The 19,214-nt window shown below is 35.7% G+C and overlaps 1 protein-coding gene across 9 annotated transcripts in view; it reads left to right on the top strand.

Annotated features, from left to right (window-relative positions):
- The window catches only part of MEF2C (myocyte enhancer factor 2C), a 173,197-nt gene that overhangs the window by 146,879 nt on the left and 7,104 nt on the right, over positions 1–19,214 (top strand). For all 9 annotated transcript variants that reach the window (XM_081942908.1, XM_081942909.1, XM_081942906.1 and 6 more), the window contains 2 exons: positions 14,987–15,159; positions 18,812–18,941. In XM_081942908.1, coding sequence (XP_081799034.1) covers positions 14,987–15,159; positions 18,812–18,941 — 303 coding nt within the window. The remainder of the gene's footprint in view (positions 1–14,986; positions 15,160–18,811; positions 18,942–19,214) is intronic.

Raw genomic sequence — 19,214 nt, 5'->3', positions numbered from 1 at the left:
CATTTCCTATTTCTAAAATCCTCCAATAACACTGAATCCTTATGGTCTATTCTAGCTAAACATCCATAATATTTAGTAACAAAAGTTTCTAATCCTCCTTTCCAAATCAGTTTACAATTTACATCCAGTTTCCTTATACATACATACATACATACATACATACATACATACATACATACATGTTGTTATCATTATCCTTCCTTTATTTGACTGTATCCTGTATCATAACATTTTTCCCCCTAATAATCAAAACTTAACTAAATTTAACTTAGTTCTTTTTATTAGCCTTTATATATAACCAAAAAGATTTCTAATCTTCCTTTCATGGGTACCATTCGGTATTCATATCCAATTATTACTTATCATAACAATACATATGTATACATTATTATCATTATCAATTATTTATTTGATTATATCTATTGTCACTAAACTTCCCTAAGTTTAACTAGTTTTAAATTATACACTTCCATCTATCAACCTATATCTTTCCAGTAGCAAAACAGTCTCATGTCTTCTGCCATTTGTGGTATCAGTCCTCTAATCATCTCCTTGATCAAATTTGTCTGGACTCCTCTTAGCAACTCATTGCTTATTGAGTCTCTCATGTAATTTTGATGCCCTTCTTCTATTTTCTTAATCAACTTATCTTTAATTTTCAGTAGTGTTATCAATGATGTTGCTAATAAAATTTCTCTCTTTAAATCCATAAATTCTTTGGTTTTTTCTTCTTCGGTATCTTACCATCTGGGGTAGAGTTCCCCTCCATTTAATTCCTTTTTCAGTGTTCCACTCTTTCCATTTCCAGACACAAACCAATCACCATAGATATCAGCGAATTTAGATTCTTTATGGTCATTTTCCTCTGGTTTTTAGGAGTCTAACCTCCACTTTTTCCACTTGATAAACATCTCCAACTTCTTCATCATATGTTAGATGCTCTAGGTTTTCCAACTTCTTCTCCATTCTCTCAAATGTATTTGATAATTTCTGAATTTCTAACAATATCTTTTGAAGGCTTAGAGTTTCTTTCTGCTATTGAAATTGTGCCATTATCTCCAGCTGACAAACACTGCTGCTCTGGCTTGGAAGGTTTTTACAAGATTAAGCATAAATTCACAATAAGGTCTTATTTTCATTTTTCTCTGGTTAAAGATATACTTCAAAGGAACATATGTATGCTTTTCTTCTTATCACTCTCTATAAACAAACAGTGAGACCTTGAAGTGCCAAGCCAGAATAATCAGTTAGGAAAGTAAAAGTGTTTTGTTTCCAATACACAAACCTCCAGCCTCCGAGTAGCAGTGTTTTTCTTTCCCTCTGTTGTTGCAATTTTCTTTGTTACCATTTGTATCTTTTTTATATTCCAAGTTAAAAAAAAGTCACATTCTTGAGTGAGTTAGAGAAGAAGGAAAAACACCCACAGTAATGAAGAAGAATTTTAGTCCATAGGTTGTAAAGAATAATAATAAAAGAAAAAAAATAGAAGAAGAAAACTTAATCCATTCGTTTTAAAAGGCTTGCATAAATTCCATCCATGAACATAGCATTTTAAAAGTATGATAACCCACTGTCCAAAACCATTCAAAGCTTAATTCTGCCGCTTATTTCTTCTGTTCTCAAATTTAAATTAACTTTAAGTTTTTTATAGGCAGTCTCTTTTAAAACGGTAAAAATTCCTCATCAGCTGGAAACACTTTCTCTTTCTGTATCCTTCCGTTTTGGAGCCGCCCTGACTTCATCAACCTAATGGCTGAATTTTTTGTCGCTGGCTTGAAGAACTTCTCTTGGATCTATCAGGAACTTTGCCATGTCCCTGAGATCAGCAAGACATTTTCTTCCTGTTCACCGTCTCTGCAGGACGGTTTAGGCCCGATTGTACCACCCAGCAGCAAAAGTATCAGCTGCAGTCTTGGAGCATCAAGACTGCACGTCCATATTGTCGCGATGTTGGCTCCTCCTCCGCCAGTTTAAACTTTGAGGTTTTTTGCAAGATTATATCATGCTTATATTACACCATTCATTCTGCTGCTTTTGGTCACACGTGGGCTGCATGTTAATTTATTATACATATTCTACTAGCCTTTCAAACTAAATAGAAATGTAAGTAATGGCTATTTATAATTTATGGGTCTCTTGGTCAAAGGAATTCTGGGCATGCTTTCAAAATAATACAGCCAAAGGAAAAATTTGCAAAGAAAAAGAAGGCAATATGCCCAAATAAGCCTATCCCAAACAAGCAGAGTATGAAGCAATCAGTAGTAAGTCTTTGAACAAATCCTAAAATAATACAGGCAGCCCAAACTCATAAATATCAATGGAATGTACATCTCTTTACATTGGCAATGGCCAATCAAAACAAACTTCCACTTTAAAAAAAACCCATAGGTGACTTAATATCTTTTTGCTGCCAATTAACACTTCTTTAGCTCCAGTCATATATAACGCACAATACAAAATAAGTTCTTATGTATTCATAAAGTTTACTGGCTACACCAGAAGCAATTGACATAGATATGTTGTTGCAAATAGTGAAGTAGTCCATTAAATAACAGAAGGATTGTCCAAAGTTTGGACACATTACTTTTTATTATGGAGGATCATATGAAGATATTTTCTTATTAAGGAGATGCAACACCCACTCAGCCTCATGCTTAGAAGAAATCTGCTATGATTGGATGGTGCCAAAGCCAACACATTATACAAAGCAAAGTTTGGTGTTGCCTAGCCAACTACTTCTACAAATCTAATCAGATCTCCTCCCCATATGTAATATGTTACATATATTCACATGTTTGTTGAATTGATATGTGAAAGTGATACACCTAGATAAATAAAACCATGTTGAAATGTGTGTGTGTGTGTGTGTATACACATACAGTTATAAATAGGTCCTTTTAAGCTGACTGTTGAAATGTTTGGTATGTTACATTTTCTTTAAATGGATTATTTAATTTGAGCATTCATGTGAACATGATAAACAACAGAATAACGTTTATTGCCTGTAAATGCAAGTTTTTATAAACCTTTAGGGAAGATTAACTCCTACTTTGGGAAAATGTGCCTCTTTCCATGGTTCCTTCTTGGTTTGCCATTCTTTTCTTTAAAAATGTTCCCAGTCTTATCCTCTCTAATTTACAATGTCTCAATATTTATCTTTATACAATGATGGATTGAAAGACTAAATCACAGAGCCAGTAATGAGAATCTGTTCTTTTAAATGAGTCATAGTCTTTCCAAGGTGATTTTTGGGGGAAGAAGAAAAAAAGAATGATTGACTTTTCTCTTCTTAAATAACAAGCAATTAAGTACATTCTTATAGGAAACCCACACTTAAATAAGAACTTTTCAGTTGGTGCAATCAGTTCTTTCCCCATGCTATTGTTGAAGTGACTGTGGTATGCGTTAATTTTGCATGTGACAATTTGTCCTTTTATTCTGAGAAAAAGTATTAGGAAGTATTGCAAATCAGAAAACATCTGGATTTCAATACACTCTCGAATATTGAAAGAAATAGTTTAAACTTCTGGATTTGGAATAGAACAAAGTGTTAGCTTCAGAATGTAAAACAAGCCATGAGTTTAAACTCTTTGGAATGAGGGGTCCAGTTTTATTCTAAAATCTCCAAACAGTATTAAATACAGTTAATTTAAAAATAAGTTAAAAGTTAAAACATGTGCTACCTTAAAAAATAGCTAGCTGGTTTCTAAGTGTCATATGTCTTGTAAGCAGCCTTCCTTTTGGTGCTTGTTAAAACAGATTAAAATAGATAGAAATTCAGCAGTTTTGTGACCATGTCTGACCCTGGCTTTCTGTTTTAAAAGGGGGGGGAAAACAAGGCTTTATAGAGAAACAATTGATTTATAAAGCCACCACTAAAAATAAATGAATCGTTTACATATTTCTATAAAATAACTATCTGGATCCAGTGTGGAATATCAGTATATCCTAATGTTATGCTTTATAATGCAACAACATAAAGGGAACTTTACATCTAGTCCAATGACCAGCTAGATACCAGTGAAAGTTCACAGTAAATCATGAGCACATTATGAGCCTGATATTCATTTTCCTTTGCTGCTGGTGGTATGCTCTATCTCTCTCTCTCTCTCTGCATGCATGCTTTCTTTATCTTTTATGAAGCCACTTCAGTTGTGGTCGTCTCTATGGTATGGCTTTCTGAAGGATTACTTTATCTGTCAATAGTATCGCATCATTCAGCTTCTTCTGATGTTGCCTACATATCCTATTTTATTTATTTATTTATTTATTTATTTATTTATTTATTTATTTATTTATTTATTTATTTATTTATTTATTTATCTATCTAATTTATATGCCGCACCCTCTCCACCAAGGGACTCGGGGCGGCGTACAATTTATTACACAACAAATAAATAACAAGGAGGAGATATAAAAACAATGTACAACACATAATAAATAAATAATCGATTAATTAAAAACAGCAAAATGCGATTAAAAATAATTAAAATACCCAGAGTTAAACTTAATTTAGAATTTTATCCAGAGGGATTAGAAAATAGCTATAATTCAGGCCAGGCCGGCTAGTTGGAACAGGTGGGTCTTGAGTTTCGTGCGGAAGGAGCGGAGATCGTTTGTTGTCCTAATGTCGGGGGGGGGAGGTCATTCCAGAGGGCTGGGCCCATCACAGAGAAGGCCCTGCTCCTCGGCGCCTATGAACCTCAAAACATTGAAAGTATTTAAGAGACACAATTAGGCAATCAGTGTTCCATCTAGCTGGCTAGCAGAAAATTGCAAAAAAAACATTTATTCAATGTCCCATTCCCTAACATAAGGCAAAAAAAATATCTCTCCCCATGTTTTTTGTATATGCATTTTTATTTTATCATTTTACAAAATGTTGACCTGGCATCTTTCCTTTTTTAACATTTTTTAAAATCCCATTGAGGACTGTGATAGTAGCATGATTTTCTTAGCAGCTGCAACTAGTTATAAATTGCAGTATGAGGCTTCTGTGTGGGAGGAGGTTAGAATAATGGCTCTGTTGGTCCCAGAGACTGCAAAACAAGGTGAGGAAAAAGTTGAGTCTTCACACTGCTTAAATAAGCAGAGAAATCAAGCTGGGCTGCTTTTTACAGAAATAGTGAAACTGACTAGAAGAATTAAATAGGTTTCGCTTAAGTGACCCGCAAAATCTACTACAACTGTGAAGGTAGATGAAGCTAGAATTTCTGCAAAGTTCCAACATTACCAATTGAAAAACAGAAGTTTTATGATTTGAACTATACCACAACCACTTTGGAAATAAGTTGGCGATTCAGTTGAAAAAGACAGTGTGGTAACTCAATTCTATAGTGCAAGTGCCCATGTAGAGGGCCCCAATGGAAAAAAAAGTAAGTTTAGCTTCACACAATTCATAATTTTATACCGCTCATTTCCCTCCATTGCCAACTAAATGTTCACCCAATATTGTAATGTTTCTTTTTATTCCAGTCAGCTTTTTTTCCTTTTTTCATATTTCACTAACACTAATTAATCTTATTCATTGCCACAGAAGTTATAGGGATGTTGCAGTAGTCGTAAGTGTGAAAAACGTTCATGTCACTTTTTTCAGTTGTAACTTTGAACAGTCACTAAATGAACTATTGTAAGTTGAGAACTACCTGCACTATGTTTCAATTGGCTTACACTTAAAAGAAAAGTTTAACTATGCAATAAAGCTCCATCCCTTACAATAGAATACCAGCATTTAATCTCTTGACCTTGATACTCAAGATGTTTAAAACTGTAGCCATTAAACAAAAATCAAAACTGGACATCACAATCTAATATTTCTAAGTACCTTGTTTAATTAATTAAACATAATTACTGAGTTGACTGGTTAAGAGAAATGAGGAGCCAAGGATAAGCAAGATAATATGATAGATATGGTAAAAAAAAAATTGTTGTGCTGAGTGGAACAAATAAATCAATACAATTTGTGCTCAATATAGAGGAAATAATAGATTTTCTTGCACCACAGCAATACATTTCTCCAATTCAGAAACTATTTAAAAAACTATCAAATATAAATTTCATGATCTATGTGAAGGGATTACAGAGCTAATATTGACAGCATGCAACATCCATTCTAGGAATAAAAAAACCTAAAAATGACAGAATCCTGATTGTGCAATTAAGATATGAATATATTTGCTTTTGAATGCTTCTAATATTAGCAGCCTCTACAAAGTCCTGCTCTGTGCTGTTATCAAATAAACTGATGTTTTCATACCAGCATTTCCCTGTCCATTGTACAGATAGGTTAATGACATGGATAAATAAAAAGTAGGTCCTGTATAATTCGCATAGCCTAGATACACTGAATGGTTATATCTAATACTTAAAAGTAATATCAGATATGCTCCTTGTTCCTTAATACGTATTTGAAAATCAGATATAGTGCTGTGGTGGCACAGTGGTTAGAATTCAATATTGTAGACTTAGTCTGTTGACTGCCACTGCCAGCAGTTCGATTCTCACCAGCTCAAGGTTAACTCAGCCTTCCAGCCTTCCGAGGTCAGTAAAATGAGAACCTAGATTGTTGGGAACAATATTCTGGCTGTGTAAATTACTTAGAGAGGGCTGTAAAGTATAAAGTATAAAAGTCCAAGTGCTATTGCTATTTGGGCAATGTTCCTGTATATTTAAATGATTATATGCACAAGGATTGCCATTCAGAAATGACTAACATTTTCATTTACTGAATGCTAATCCTTATAAAACCAGAACACTGTCACTCATTTCATTTGGGAAAGAAAACCACCAAAACGTGGTGAAATGAATTGAATATAGAACGCCACATCAAGTAGGGGCAGATCATGTGGAGAGATGGGTGGACTCAACCCAGGTCAGCTGACTGATTACATGCCTGCCCAGCATTAGTTACAAGCCAAACTATTTCAATAAACATTTTGGTAAATCTTCAGCCACATTTTTTAATGTTCTGTTCATCATTTCCACAAGCCAGAAAAGTAACATCAGAGAGCCGTTGCTTGCATCTCTGAAACCATGACAAATTCATGATGCCCAATCTCGGCTAGCATCTGTTTCCAAGGGCAAATTTACCATATCTATTCTTCAAATGTTACAGATAAGGTTAATTGACGATGATTATGCTTTAACTATGCAATTTAAATGCCCTCGTGTGATGTCTTGAGAATCCTACTTATAGATGATCAATTGCCCAGTCATCTCTATAATTTTCCCCAAAGTTCTGTTTAGCTGTTGTTCTATGACTGAAGATGTCCAAACATCAAAGCTCATAGCAGGACAACTCCTAGATAAACCAGATGATTTTACAACAGACATACAGGACACAGGAGGGGCCGGAGCTCTGCTGGCGGGGGGAGAAGGGGCAATACCAAGAAAACTCAGATCACAAAAATGAGCAAGAAAATCTGCTTGATGTAAATTGATTGAAACTATTAACTGAATTTACATGCTGACTAAATATTGCTATTTAGTATTGAATCTTGTTTAAATGTATACTATGAGTATGGGGGGAGGGGACACCTGCCGCACACTGCAACTGCCAAAATTTGTAACCCTTTCCATTACCCCTTTCCTTTTTATTCCCTAAAAACCAATAAAACTTTGTTTAAAAAAAAAAGCTCATAGCAGGACAGTAACAGCCAAATACCAAAAGTATTTGTAATAGAAAATAGAGATCTGAGGTAATAGAAGATAGAGATCTGAGGTAATTTTTCCTCAGCAAAATGGATCTAACCCATTCCTGATTCTCTTCTCATAAAGGACTGTACAAAATTTAACCTACAAATACATCCTTTAGAATTGCTCAATAATGCAAAGGTTGTGATTGAATGCAAGTCCCTCAAAATTATTTTTATTCCATCAATATATCTTTTATGCCATATCTGGCTTAGTCTGCTCCCAGAAACGCAGCATTGAAAGGCCATTAGTGCAATAATGCGGGATCATAAATGACTTTTTAAAGATTTTTTTTCTTTTTTTGGAAGAGTGTGTTTCCACTTGGACCTTCCTCTGAAATTTCCACTCAGCCAAGTTAATGTACTTCAGTAGACTTAAAGATGTAATACATAGTAGAAAGCTTCAGTTAGTTTAGCAGCAAGTTGCATTAAAGATAAAGGAATTGCATGGTTTTCTGGATTGCCCCAGCCTAGGATGTAGTTGCTGTTTTACTTTGTAATTCAAAACATTGTTATATTTTATTCTGGTTTTTTTTTTTAAATGAAAGAACATTGTGTCAAAACAATAAGCATCTAACATTTGATACTGGTTGTTCTCCCAGGAATTCACAATGATATGCATGCAGTTGCCTTTTATGCTTCTGGTTGGTTTGATACGGTGGCTCACTCTTTCTGTTCATTATTATGTTAAACCTAGAAGTGTTGTAGGTTAAATTAAAATACAAAACAAAACAGCACTACCCAAACAGAAAAGACAGTTCTCAAGAGCTTTGGGGAATCCCAAGATTTGCAAAGCCGTCTTGAACAAAAAAAAATGCTTGAAGGATTGTTTTAAACTACAAATAGCACATTGTTTTGGAATGTTGATTTAATAAGGATTGAGAGGGAGCTGAGATAGGGAAAAGGACAAGTTAGATTCTCCAGAATCCTGAACATGGATGTACTACGTGGCAACATTTTAAGACAGACCATCCTTGTATGGCAGGTTGGAGGCCCCTGCCAATGCAGGGATTTTCATACCATCCACAACAAATGTCTGTCCAATAATTTCTTGAAAACGTCCCGTGATGGAGCATCTATGAAGCACATATAGACTGCTCCACTGCTAAATAGCTGTCACAATCTGGAAATTTGCCTGTATTTAAAGTGCGGATCTCTGGGTCAAGCTTCTATCCATTGCTTCTTGTCTTATCCATAACTCTTGTAGAGAATAAATCCAGACCCTCTTTGGGTAACATCCAACATCCATGCCTATGAGGAAGACTGCTATCATATCTGTCCATGGCCTTCTCTTTTTAAAGCTAAAATATATTGTACCTTTAAACACTCTTTGAATGATTTAACCTTAAGAACTCTCTTCCATAAAAATGGAGGTCTTTCAGTGTGCGTGTGTATGCTCATGCATCTGTATTTTATATAAATATAGCCCATACCTTCTCTTTTGTACATTATTACTTAGGCTTCCAACCTCAGAGCTTCATGTCTCAGGAAATAGATCAGGTGGAGCTTTTCTGTATTTGTATTGTTCCCTTACTTAGCAAAAACCCATTTTAAAACCCCTCATCTGTTCTCCAAATAAGATAGCAAGGAGCATTTATTGAGTGGAGGTGGGGGGAGGTGTTAGACGCATTCCATTTCATTTCTCCTTATCAGTGTTATTGGTTTCTGCAAAGGACTCCTAGGACATTGGATGAAAAAGTGGCTACTTGCTCCAGTACAACACTTAGGAAGAAATAGACTTGCTTCTTGTTTTTAAACATCATTTACTCAATAAAATCAATAACACAAAAAGTAAGTTCTTGTAATGGTCTGTGAAAAGAAATTCCCAGTGATCGCTGGTGTTTTAGAGCTTCTTGTCTGAGAAGTGTATGTCCCTCTCAAAACTTTTACTTCTCCATTAGCAGCGGCATTGTTATTGCAGGTATGCACTGCAAGTTATATCCATAACATTGAATGTATTCCATTTCAACAAAAACATGGCTTTTAATCAAATAAAATATGAAGCAAACTAGTTCTCCATCTCATCTGGTCCTTATTTTCTCCTAATTTATAATCAGGAAATCCATCAGTACATGGCATATAATTTTCCCTCTTTCTAGTGGCTTGTGGGACATAGCATTGTACACACAGTTGCATTTAAATTGATAACCGTCCAGGCAAAGTGTAATTTTAAAGGACAGGCTAAAGAAAAGTTTAATCTCTATATTAGAAGGGCTGAGTCGATTTTGTTGCTGCTGGGTTTTTCCTTTGCCTCCGAACTTTCAGGGCATTTAACTTTTAAGGTGCCTCAGCCAGAGCCTTTAACAGAGGATGCGGTTTAAGCATCCAGATTAAATGCAGATTCCCCTCTGCTACAGGCCACATGCATGTATTCATCATAGATTTTCAAATGATGGGTTTATATATCATTGGTTTTGAGTCTACAGTCTTACATTCCAGGATCCATCCTCTGCCAAATGCGTAACGATTTGGTGGCTGGAAGGAGAAACAGTCATTATATGGCTCCAAATTGCCAGCTGGCATAATGTGCCAAGAACAGCAGAAATCCACTGGTAAAAGAAGATTGCAATCGCTCTTTAAAATAATTTGATGCTCTAAAAATATATATGCAGGAAATATCATCACGTTTCAAAATATTTTACGAGTGTGGATAAATACATAAAGAATTACATGACTGGTATCTGTAAGTGGCACAGTCTAAAATGATGGGAAGGCATTGCCAGTGGTAAACTGTATTATATGAACTGCTTTAATTTAATATAAGGGACGCGGTGGCTCAGTGGCTAAGATGCTGAGCTTGTCAATCAGAAAGGTCGGCAGTTCAGCGGTTGGACCACCTTTGGTGAGAAGGTAACAGTGTTCCGTGCAGCTTCGGCGTTTAGTCATGCTGGCCACATGACCACAGAGACGCCTTCGGACAGCGCTAGCTCTTTGGCTTTGAAACCGAGATGAGCACCGCCCCCTAGAGTCAGGAACAACTAGAACATACAGTATGTGCAAAAGGAACCTTTACCTAATTTAATATATTGGTGGGTTTTAAGGGAAAACAAGTATCTCTCCATCATACCCTTTATTTCCTTTTCTTAAAAAAAGAAATATATAGAAGTGGGACTGTTAGATTATACAGACAAACATTTTTAATACAAGATAAATTGTATATTTGCAGGCATATAAAAAAGAATTTGTATTTGCATGTAAAAAAGTATCCTGTACTGAACAATATACTGAACAATTGATTGTCACTTTTTTGAACTTATTGATTAGATTTATATCCTACTTTCCTCACAAGCATGTTATAGGATATAATATAATAAAACAGTTTTTAATTTTGTATATCAGAACAAGCAATCCATTGCAAATGGGCATGTTACTTTATGTATTATGTACAATATATGTTGTATAAGGGTAGAATGTCTGGGAGCCCTGGGCCTCCTTTATCTTAAAAAAATTCCTAAATATTCTTGTTACAGTTTAATGTCCCCGGACACAGGAATTATGTTCTGTGCAACTCTAGAAGTATTAACAGTAGTGCAATCTTAATTATTTTTACCGTATTCAGAAATAAGTCCTGTTCTAATGAACTGAGTTGCTTCCTATTGTAACGTAAGAAAATTAAATAGCTGATTATTAGAAAATTAAAAACAAATTTATACTATTGTGTTTCGCATTGTATTTATTTACACGTTTTGTATATACCACTGAGTCTGTGAACAAGTGAAGTACTTCCTCATAAGTTGGTGATTTCATGCTATGGTGCCACTTTTTATATACATTTTGCTTTCAGTAATACTCTTGGTATGGCATGCTTAAACCATGCCTCTAAATGCCATTATTTCAGTGGCCTTCAAAATGGGATTTTACCTCTAAGAGTTCCAGGGAGTTATTGCGATATTAGTAGAGCAGTTGCCCTTTTTGGTTACTGACTGCAAGAGAATGAAACACTCTCAAGTAAAAGAATTGAAAAGCCACTGCCCTGTTGAATAAGTTTAGTTCCTCCCATGTTTCCTCTTCCTCTCTTCCTCCTCCTCCTCCTCCTCCTCCTCCTCCTCCTCCTCCTCCTCCTCCTCCTGGTGCTGAGAAAGGCTGCTTAATTGCAGTGCTGTGCCAGCATTATCATTGTGATTATTGCAGTTTCAAATGGGAAGCAGCACTGCTTCTGAAAGCACCAAATTAGCACAATGTGAAGATGCCTGTATGTCAGGATGTAAAGCTACAAGTACAGAGATGACATGAAGGGGTGTGTTCAAAATCAGAACCAACTCCTGCTGAACTCAGCATTCAGGATTGGGCTCCGAAAGGGGAGGAAGGGATTGAGGATGAAGCATTTCAGAGGCTTCTGAGTCCTCCTCCGGTTTGTTTTCTCCTTCTTCTTTCTTTTCTGGAAATTATAGCCTTGCTGCACTTTCTTTTGTTTCAAAACAAAAAAGCCTAAAGTGGGGGAATAAAGTGAGTCAAGCTAAGCAGAATTCTATTGCATTTGTCCATAAAGCAGCCCCTTTTATCGTGGTTTGCTTTGTTCTTTCTTGTTCTATTTCCCTCCCTCTCCCCAACCTCCCCAGTAATATCATCTGACGTTGGTTTCTTTCTTCTGTGTAACAAGCATTTGGTAATATCCAGTTAAATATTCAATACTGTACAACAGAGCATACAGAATCCAATCAACCTCTCGTCTCAGGTGGCTCAGATTTTTCTCAAGGTCACCAGACTTTCTGTTAGGAACCTAAAATATTAAAAGAGCAATGTCGAGGAGTCTTATTGTTTATATTATCACCCCATTCTTTTTTAACTGTTCTGTTTCTTACTCATCTGAACTGCAGACTTGTGGTACAGTTTAGATTCCGAGAGTGAACTTCATAGCTCAGTGGTGATTTGGACTGAGATGCCTTGATTTTCCTGCATATCCTTCACATAGAGACCCATAATTCAATTTGTCTGTTGAGTATAGAGAGATACAAGAACAATAGATCTTTTTTGAGACATAGTATATGAAGGACAAACTGTGCCTCACCCTAATATATATTAGGGACACGGTGGCTCAGTGGCTAAGGCGCTGAGCTTGTCGATCAGAAAGGTCGGCAGTTCGGTGGTTCCAATTCCTAGCGCCGCGTAACTGAGTGAGCTCCCATTACTTGTCCCAGCTTCTGCCAACCTAGCAGTTTGAAAGCATGTAAAAAATTAAAGTAGAAAAATAGGGACTACCTTTGGTGGGAAGGTTCTGTGCGCCTTCAGTGTTTAGTCATGCTGGCTACATGACCATGGAGACGTCTTCGGCCAGCGCTGGCTCTTCAGCTTTGAAACGAAGATGAGCACCGCACCCTAGAGTCAGGAACGACTAGCATATATGTGCAGGGGAACCTTTATCTTTTTATATGTGTGTGGATATATATATATATATATCCTGATTTTTAATATCAGGGTATTATGCGTATATGTGTATATACACATAATGATAATATGTGTGTATTAAAAATCAGGCTTTATTTATAAAAAACACATATAATCATAGCTCCTTTTCCAAGTCCTTACATCTACGTAGCCAGTGTTCCACCATCTAAGAATTAAGGGTAAACAGTGACAAGTAAAGAAAATCCAAGTTTTGGAAGTATAAAAAAGTTCACGGATGTGCAGAAACCAAGACAACCCCATTACGTTGAATACTGAAAATGGACCAGTGATTGGAGGGAGAAGAGTAAACTGGAGGCAGGGGAAATGGATTGGAATCTATTTGAAAGTTGATTTGGTTAAACCACTGTATTATTTTAATTGCTATAGAACATAGTGTGTAACTTATAACTTTGTATTTTAATTGCAATTGCTTTTGTTCTTATTTGGATGCTTCCCATGAAGCAGGTATAGGCAACAAGAGACTCTAGAAAGGTGTGCAACCCTTTTGACTTTTTCTTTTGTTTCCCTATCACCACGAATGCTTTAATGAAAAATAGGCATACAGGTAGTCCTCAACTTATGATCACAATTGCACCCAAAATTTCTGTTGCTAAGCAAGACAGTTCAGTGAGTTTATCCCATTTTATGACCTTTCTTGTCACAGTTAAGGGAATCAGTGTAGCTGTTAAGTTAGAACATAGTTATGAGGATCTGACTTCCCCTTTGACTTAGCTTGTCAGAAGGTCACAAAAGGTGATCCTGTGATCCCAGGACACTATGACTATCATAGATACATGCCAGTTGCCAAGCATCCAAATTTTGATTCACGTCACCACCATGGGAATGCTGCTACAGTTGTAAGTTTGAAAATGATTATGTCGCTTTTTTCAGTGCGTTGTAATTTCAAACGGTCACTAAATAAAAATTTGTAAATCAAGGACTATCTGTAATTTAGTTCTGAAACTTTCACAATAGTCCTCACAACTCAGCAAAACCAGAATGTTTTTTCATCTGCCCATGTGCATGATACAGTTGTACTCAGACCACCCACTTCAGAGATTAACATGCAAAATATAGTAGTGTGACTATAAGTGGCTCCAAACAATCAAAAGGTAGCTCACTGCTTTTGTATGGCTTAGTCAGGATTATCAAAATACAAATTTGAAAATGGAATATGCAGGCCCATTGTTCTACATGTTATTACCTAAAGCTTCACAGAGGAAATAGTATGATCACCATTATCTGATTGTCCAGGTGTAATTTGCACTTTTTAATTCCAAAATTTCAGTCCAAACAATTGTTGTCTTCTGCTACTACTCAGCTATGAAACATTCTCTAGGATGCTTACCTCTGTACATACCACACGAAGTGAAATGAAACAAAGTGAAATAATGAAATGAAATACTGTTTATTCAAACAATGACCAGCAAAACGTGAAATAAAAATACAAAGAGATAAAATACTAGCATAACATAGATAAAATAGCAAATAAAAATTAACATACACTTCTGTAATGGTGTATTAATTACTTTGCGAGTTTATTTTAAAATATTGCAATTCATGCAATAGATGCCACTTAGGATGATGAAGAGAGGTTATTGAAGCAACTATTATGACCAATTATCTTCTATTTTGCTACTTTTATTATTTTAAAGAAACGATTCCATCCCACTGGTTCATCAGACACCACATTCCTTTTCTAGGCACCTTCCATATGTTTTGAGTTTGTAACTGTCCAAAAAATCTTAGCCAACTTGGGGAATGCTAGTGTGGGTCTTTAGAACAATTGGTACACACATGTTGATCTTACTGAAAAGAAGAACAATATTCCCTGAGGATATTTCAATCTACATACCTAGGAATCCATTGTTAAACCTGCATTTCTTTGCATTTCTTTGCAACATGAACAGGGAATGGGTATGGCAACCCACGAAACTCCCCAGGTCTGCTGGTCTCACCTGGCAACTTGAACAAGAATATGCAAGCAAAATCTCCACCACCCATGAATTTGGGATTGAACAATCGTAAACCAGACCTCCGAGTGCTGATTCCACCGGGCAGCAAGAACACAATGCCATCTGTGGTAATGCATTATTTTCTTCCTTTTCTTTCAAAGATACAAAGATTCCAGCGGGCTTTAGATTAACCTAAATGGTAGGAAATTATTTGCTCAAGAATATTATTCAAGGTTCTTGTTCTTAAACTGAAAGGGTTTTCAGCTAGATTTAGTTCAACAATGAATAGATTGATGTATTAAGTCTGTGCTGATGGGAAAACAAATTGGTTTGTTAATTTAGTGAACTCTCTAAAAATTTACCAAACTTTTGCCAATTGTCACTCTCCAGGCATAAGTTGACATTGCACTTACTGGTATTTCCAGCCAACATGCCAACGGCTGAGGATTCTGGGATTTGCAATCCAAATATAGTTTGATAGCACTTGTTAGGTGTGGCTGGGGATTATTAAATTAAAATTATTTTCAGGCAGTTTGCACGATGGTTTGGCAATATTCTTAATAATGCACTGTAGGAATGGATAGCAATTCTCCAGTAGATTCAATGGGATGATATTTGGAAGTGTTGGTTCAGATAAATTCATGACAGAATGAATACTAGCGACAATATGAGTCCTGCACAGATTCATCCTTCCTTCAACCAAAAATTGCTACAAAGGTCTAATATTATACTTAATTCTTTGAAAAGTTAAGGAGGTTACTTGAAAACAACAGTGCCATGGTTTTTGAAAGAAAAAGCTTTTAATAGAGTTGATTTATTTCAATCCATTTGTAAGATAGGGAATAGTTTCCACAAAATAACTGATTATATATACATTATTCAGCTATTTGTCTTTATTACCCATTTAATCAACCTCAAAATTATGTAGGTGTATTTTTTCCCAAGGAACTCGGTGGCTCAAAGGCTAAGACGCTGAGCTTGTCAATCAGAAAGGTCGGCAGTTCAGTGGTTTGAATTCCTAGCGCCCCGTAAAGGAGTGAGCTTCCATTACTTGTCCCAGCTTCTGCCAACCTAGCAGTTTGAAAAGCATGTAAAAATGCAAGAAGAAAAATAGGGACCACTTTGGTGGGAAGGTAACAGCGCTCTGTGTGCCTTCAGCGTTTAGTCATGCCAGCCGCATGACCACGGAGACATCATTGGACAGCGCTGGCTCTATGGCTTTGAAACAGAGATGAGCACCGCCCCCTAGTGTCAGGAACGACTAGCACATATGTGCTATGGGAACCTTTACCTTTACCTTACTTTTTCCCATAGTGACAGTGTCACGATGTTAAACAGTTTGCTAGGCCTGAACTGACATTCAAGAGTTAAACTAAGAAAGCTTTATTGCGCAGGGACATTTTGGCTGGATATTTTTATGTATTTTTATTGGAAATGTGTGTGGGAGAGGACATGATGTAAGTGATACCTGCCACTTAGATAGAGGTAACTTAAAATCATATGCAATACATGAATTAAATTCATAAAAATATTAAGTGTTTTCAAACACAGTATTTAATATTTTGTAACATTGTTATTTTGTTGGTTGCTCCTCCTGTTCTCAAGAGCTGCCCATTTTATATAAAATTTCAGCTTGTTCCTAGGAGAGAGGCAACCATTTATAATACTCTGAAAACCAAAGCCTCAATTCCTTGTAAACTTAATTAGGATTTGTCTCCTTGAATTCAATAAGGCTTGGTGCAGATAAGACAGAAATGAATTTTACAAGAATTGTATTTTGACAAAAATCAAAACAATGCACTAGTCTGAATTTGGAATTTGTGTTCAAATGATGATACTTTTATATAACTTTGATTTGCGAGTGCTACTACTGTAGCCAGGTTTTTTTTCATTTGTATTTTTGAAAGGTTGCTGTTTTCTGTGATTTCATACTTTTTTTTTATTACCGTATATAGCATTTTAAAGCTATGCTTTGACATCATATGAAAGCAGTACTTTACATTTTAATTGAAACAAAAAGTAATAACCTGAAGAAGTGTATCTTTGTTTCTGCAACATCTACAGTATCCTTGTGCATTAAGCTCGTATCATTCATTATGTTCTATGAAAGAATATAGGAGGTTAATTTTCCGTGTAATCCATAAAAGTAGGACTATTTGAAAAACAAATCTGATAAGAAATGCCAGGTAATTCTGTGGATACTGCTCTATCTAAATCAAATTGACAATTATTTTAAATAGTTCTGTGTTAAAACTACCAGCCTGATGCATTTATGCACCCCCTTTGTGGTTTCCATTTGGATAAAGCCCAACTATCTCTTCTTGAAGGAATAGGATAAGCTGAATTACTTGGGCAGCTGACCTTTAGAAAACATCTCCATCAAATGTTTCATTTCTAGGAACATCTAAACTAATAATACTTTCCAAGAGGTCATCTGATTGGCAAGATATTTTGCAACAATGATGTCATTGAGGATGAGTCGCAGATGGAGTCATGATTAGGAAAGCAAAAACATGGGTGTGATACTCTTAGATTAATCTTCATCTCTAAGAGAAAAAGGAAGAAGCTAACCAGGACTTTATGTCCTAAACATAGGAATTTAAATAATGTTTAATGAGATTATATTAGAGTACGTAACTATCTTGATAGCCAATTCTACTGTGCATTATTGTGAAACAATGCCTTCTTGCATTGGAAGCAGAAGGCTTTAGAATATTTGCTTTTCCTAATTTATTCATCCTCCTCTCCCATGCTATCAGTCTGAGGATGTTGATCTGCTTTTGGTAAGTGGGGATAATGTTTATTGAAGATGTGCAGAAACAATTCATTTGCCTACTGAGTTGGCAGCTGAAATATAATGGAACTTTTCTTCAAAAAACAAATAGAAGTCTATCCCATCTATTTTCTAAGGCTTGAAAGTTGTTTGAAAATCTTGTATTTAACTGCTGTAAAGCAACAGTTTTAAAAACTTTGGATTTCAGTAATGTCATCTTTGAATGCCCAAACTATGCCTTTAAATTTCCAATCTTGATTTGTACATATTAAAGTCCCACAGTAAAAAAATACAGGATAAATCTATAAAATATCTTTCATATAAGTTTCACCATTGTTAAGAATGAAGTGACCATAGCACCATCTGCTGGAGAAAATAGAATATGCAGTATTGCATATTCATCATCTATCTTCCCTATTTTAAGCATAAGCAGCCAGTTCACCTAAGGAGGTCTGTGTATGTAAGCAGGCTTCTGCACTTGTCCCAAATTGTAACAGAAACCATAGAAAAGTTGAATAGGCATGTATCATGGTCATATCATTAGGTTGCTTTCAACAGTTAATCCTCTACTACCATCTGGCATAACTCATCCTACTTGGACACTTTTTAAAAGCATCCTTGGAACTGAACTGGGATGAAGGGGTAGCATCATATTTTTAGTTATATTTTCAGGCATTTTTTTTGAAACCTAAATGATTACACGTTAAATATTCTTATCCTCCTAGTCTGACTGCTCCTAATGTATATGGGGGGGGAGGAGAAAAATCTTATATGTTTGGTAACCTAGGAGATTCTGATTTAATGAGTTACTATGGTGACAACTGTTCTCTTGAAAAAATGATAAATCATGGGATTGGCAGAGTTCATAAAAGCGACATGATAAATGATTAATGTAGTAAAATCTGTATGCAATTTTGTACCATAGGTACAAATCCAATCTCTAAATATAATTTGTTTCAAATGTTTTCCATGCTTCCATTAATATGTTTATTTTACTCATTTAAAAGAATCAAAGGATAAATAACTCTCAGTCTGCTCAGTCATTGGCTACTCCGGTGGTTTCCGTGGCAACTCCTACTTTACCAGGGCAAGGGATGGGAGGATACCCGTCAGCCATTTCAACAACATATGGTACCGGTAAGTTTCCACATAATTTTGAACCTTATAGATTAATTGAGAAAAAAGCCAGATATTCACATACAAGATATCCCAAATAGTTATGAATTTGATGCTTGTGGTAATATGAAATGAAACATATGTAGAATCCTGTCTCGTTTTTGTTGTGCTTCGTAATAATAATTGCTTTTAAGTGGCTTAAGAATCACTCATTCACACTTGACAGTTGAAGAGCCACTTAAATTTCCCTTATCAGAAAATGCTTTGACATTCCCACTCTAATAATTAATTGGT

Source organism: Natrix helvetica (genome assembly GCF_964273705.1).
Source record: "Natrix helvetica genome assembly, chromosome: 2".
NCBI lineage: Eukaryota > Metazoa > Chordata > Lepidosauria > Squamata > Natricidae > Natrix > Natrix helvetica.
Note: the sequence above shows the minus strand (reverse complement) of the source record. Positions and strands in the feature narration are given on the sequence as shown.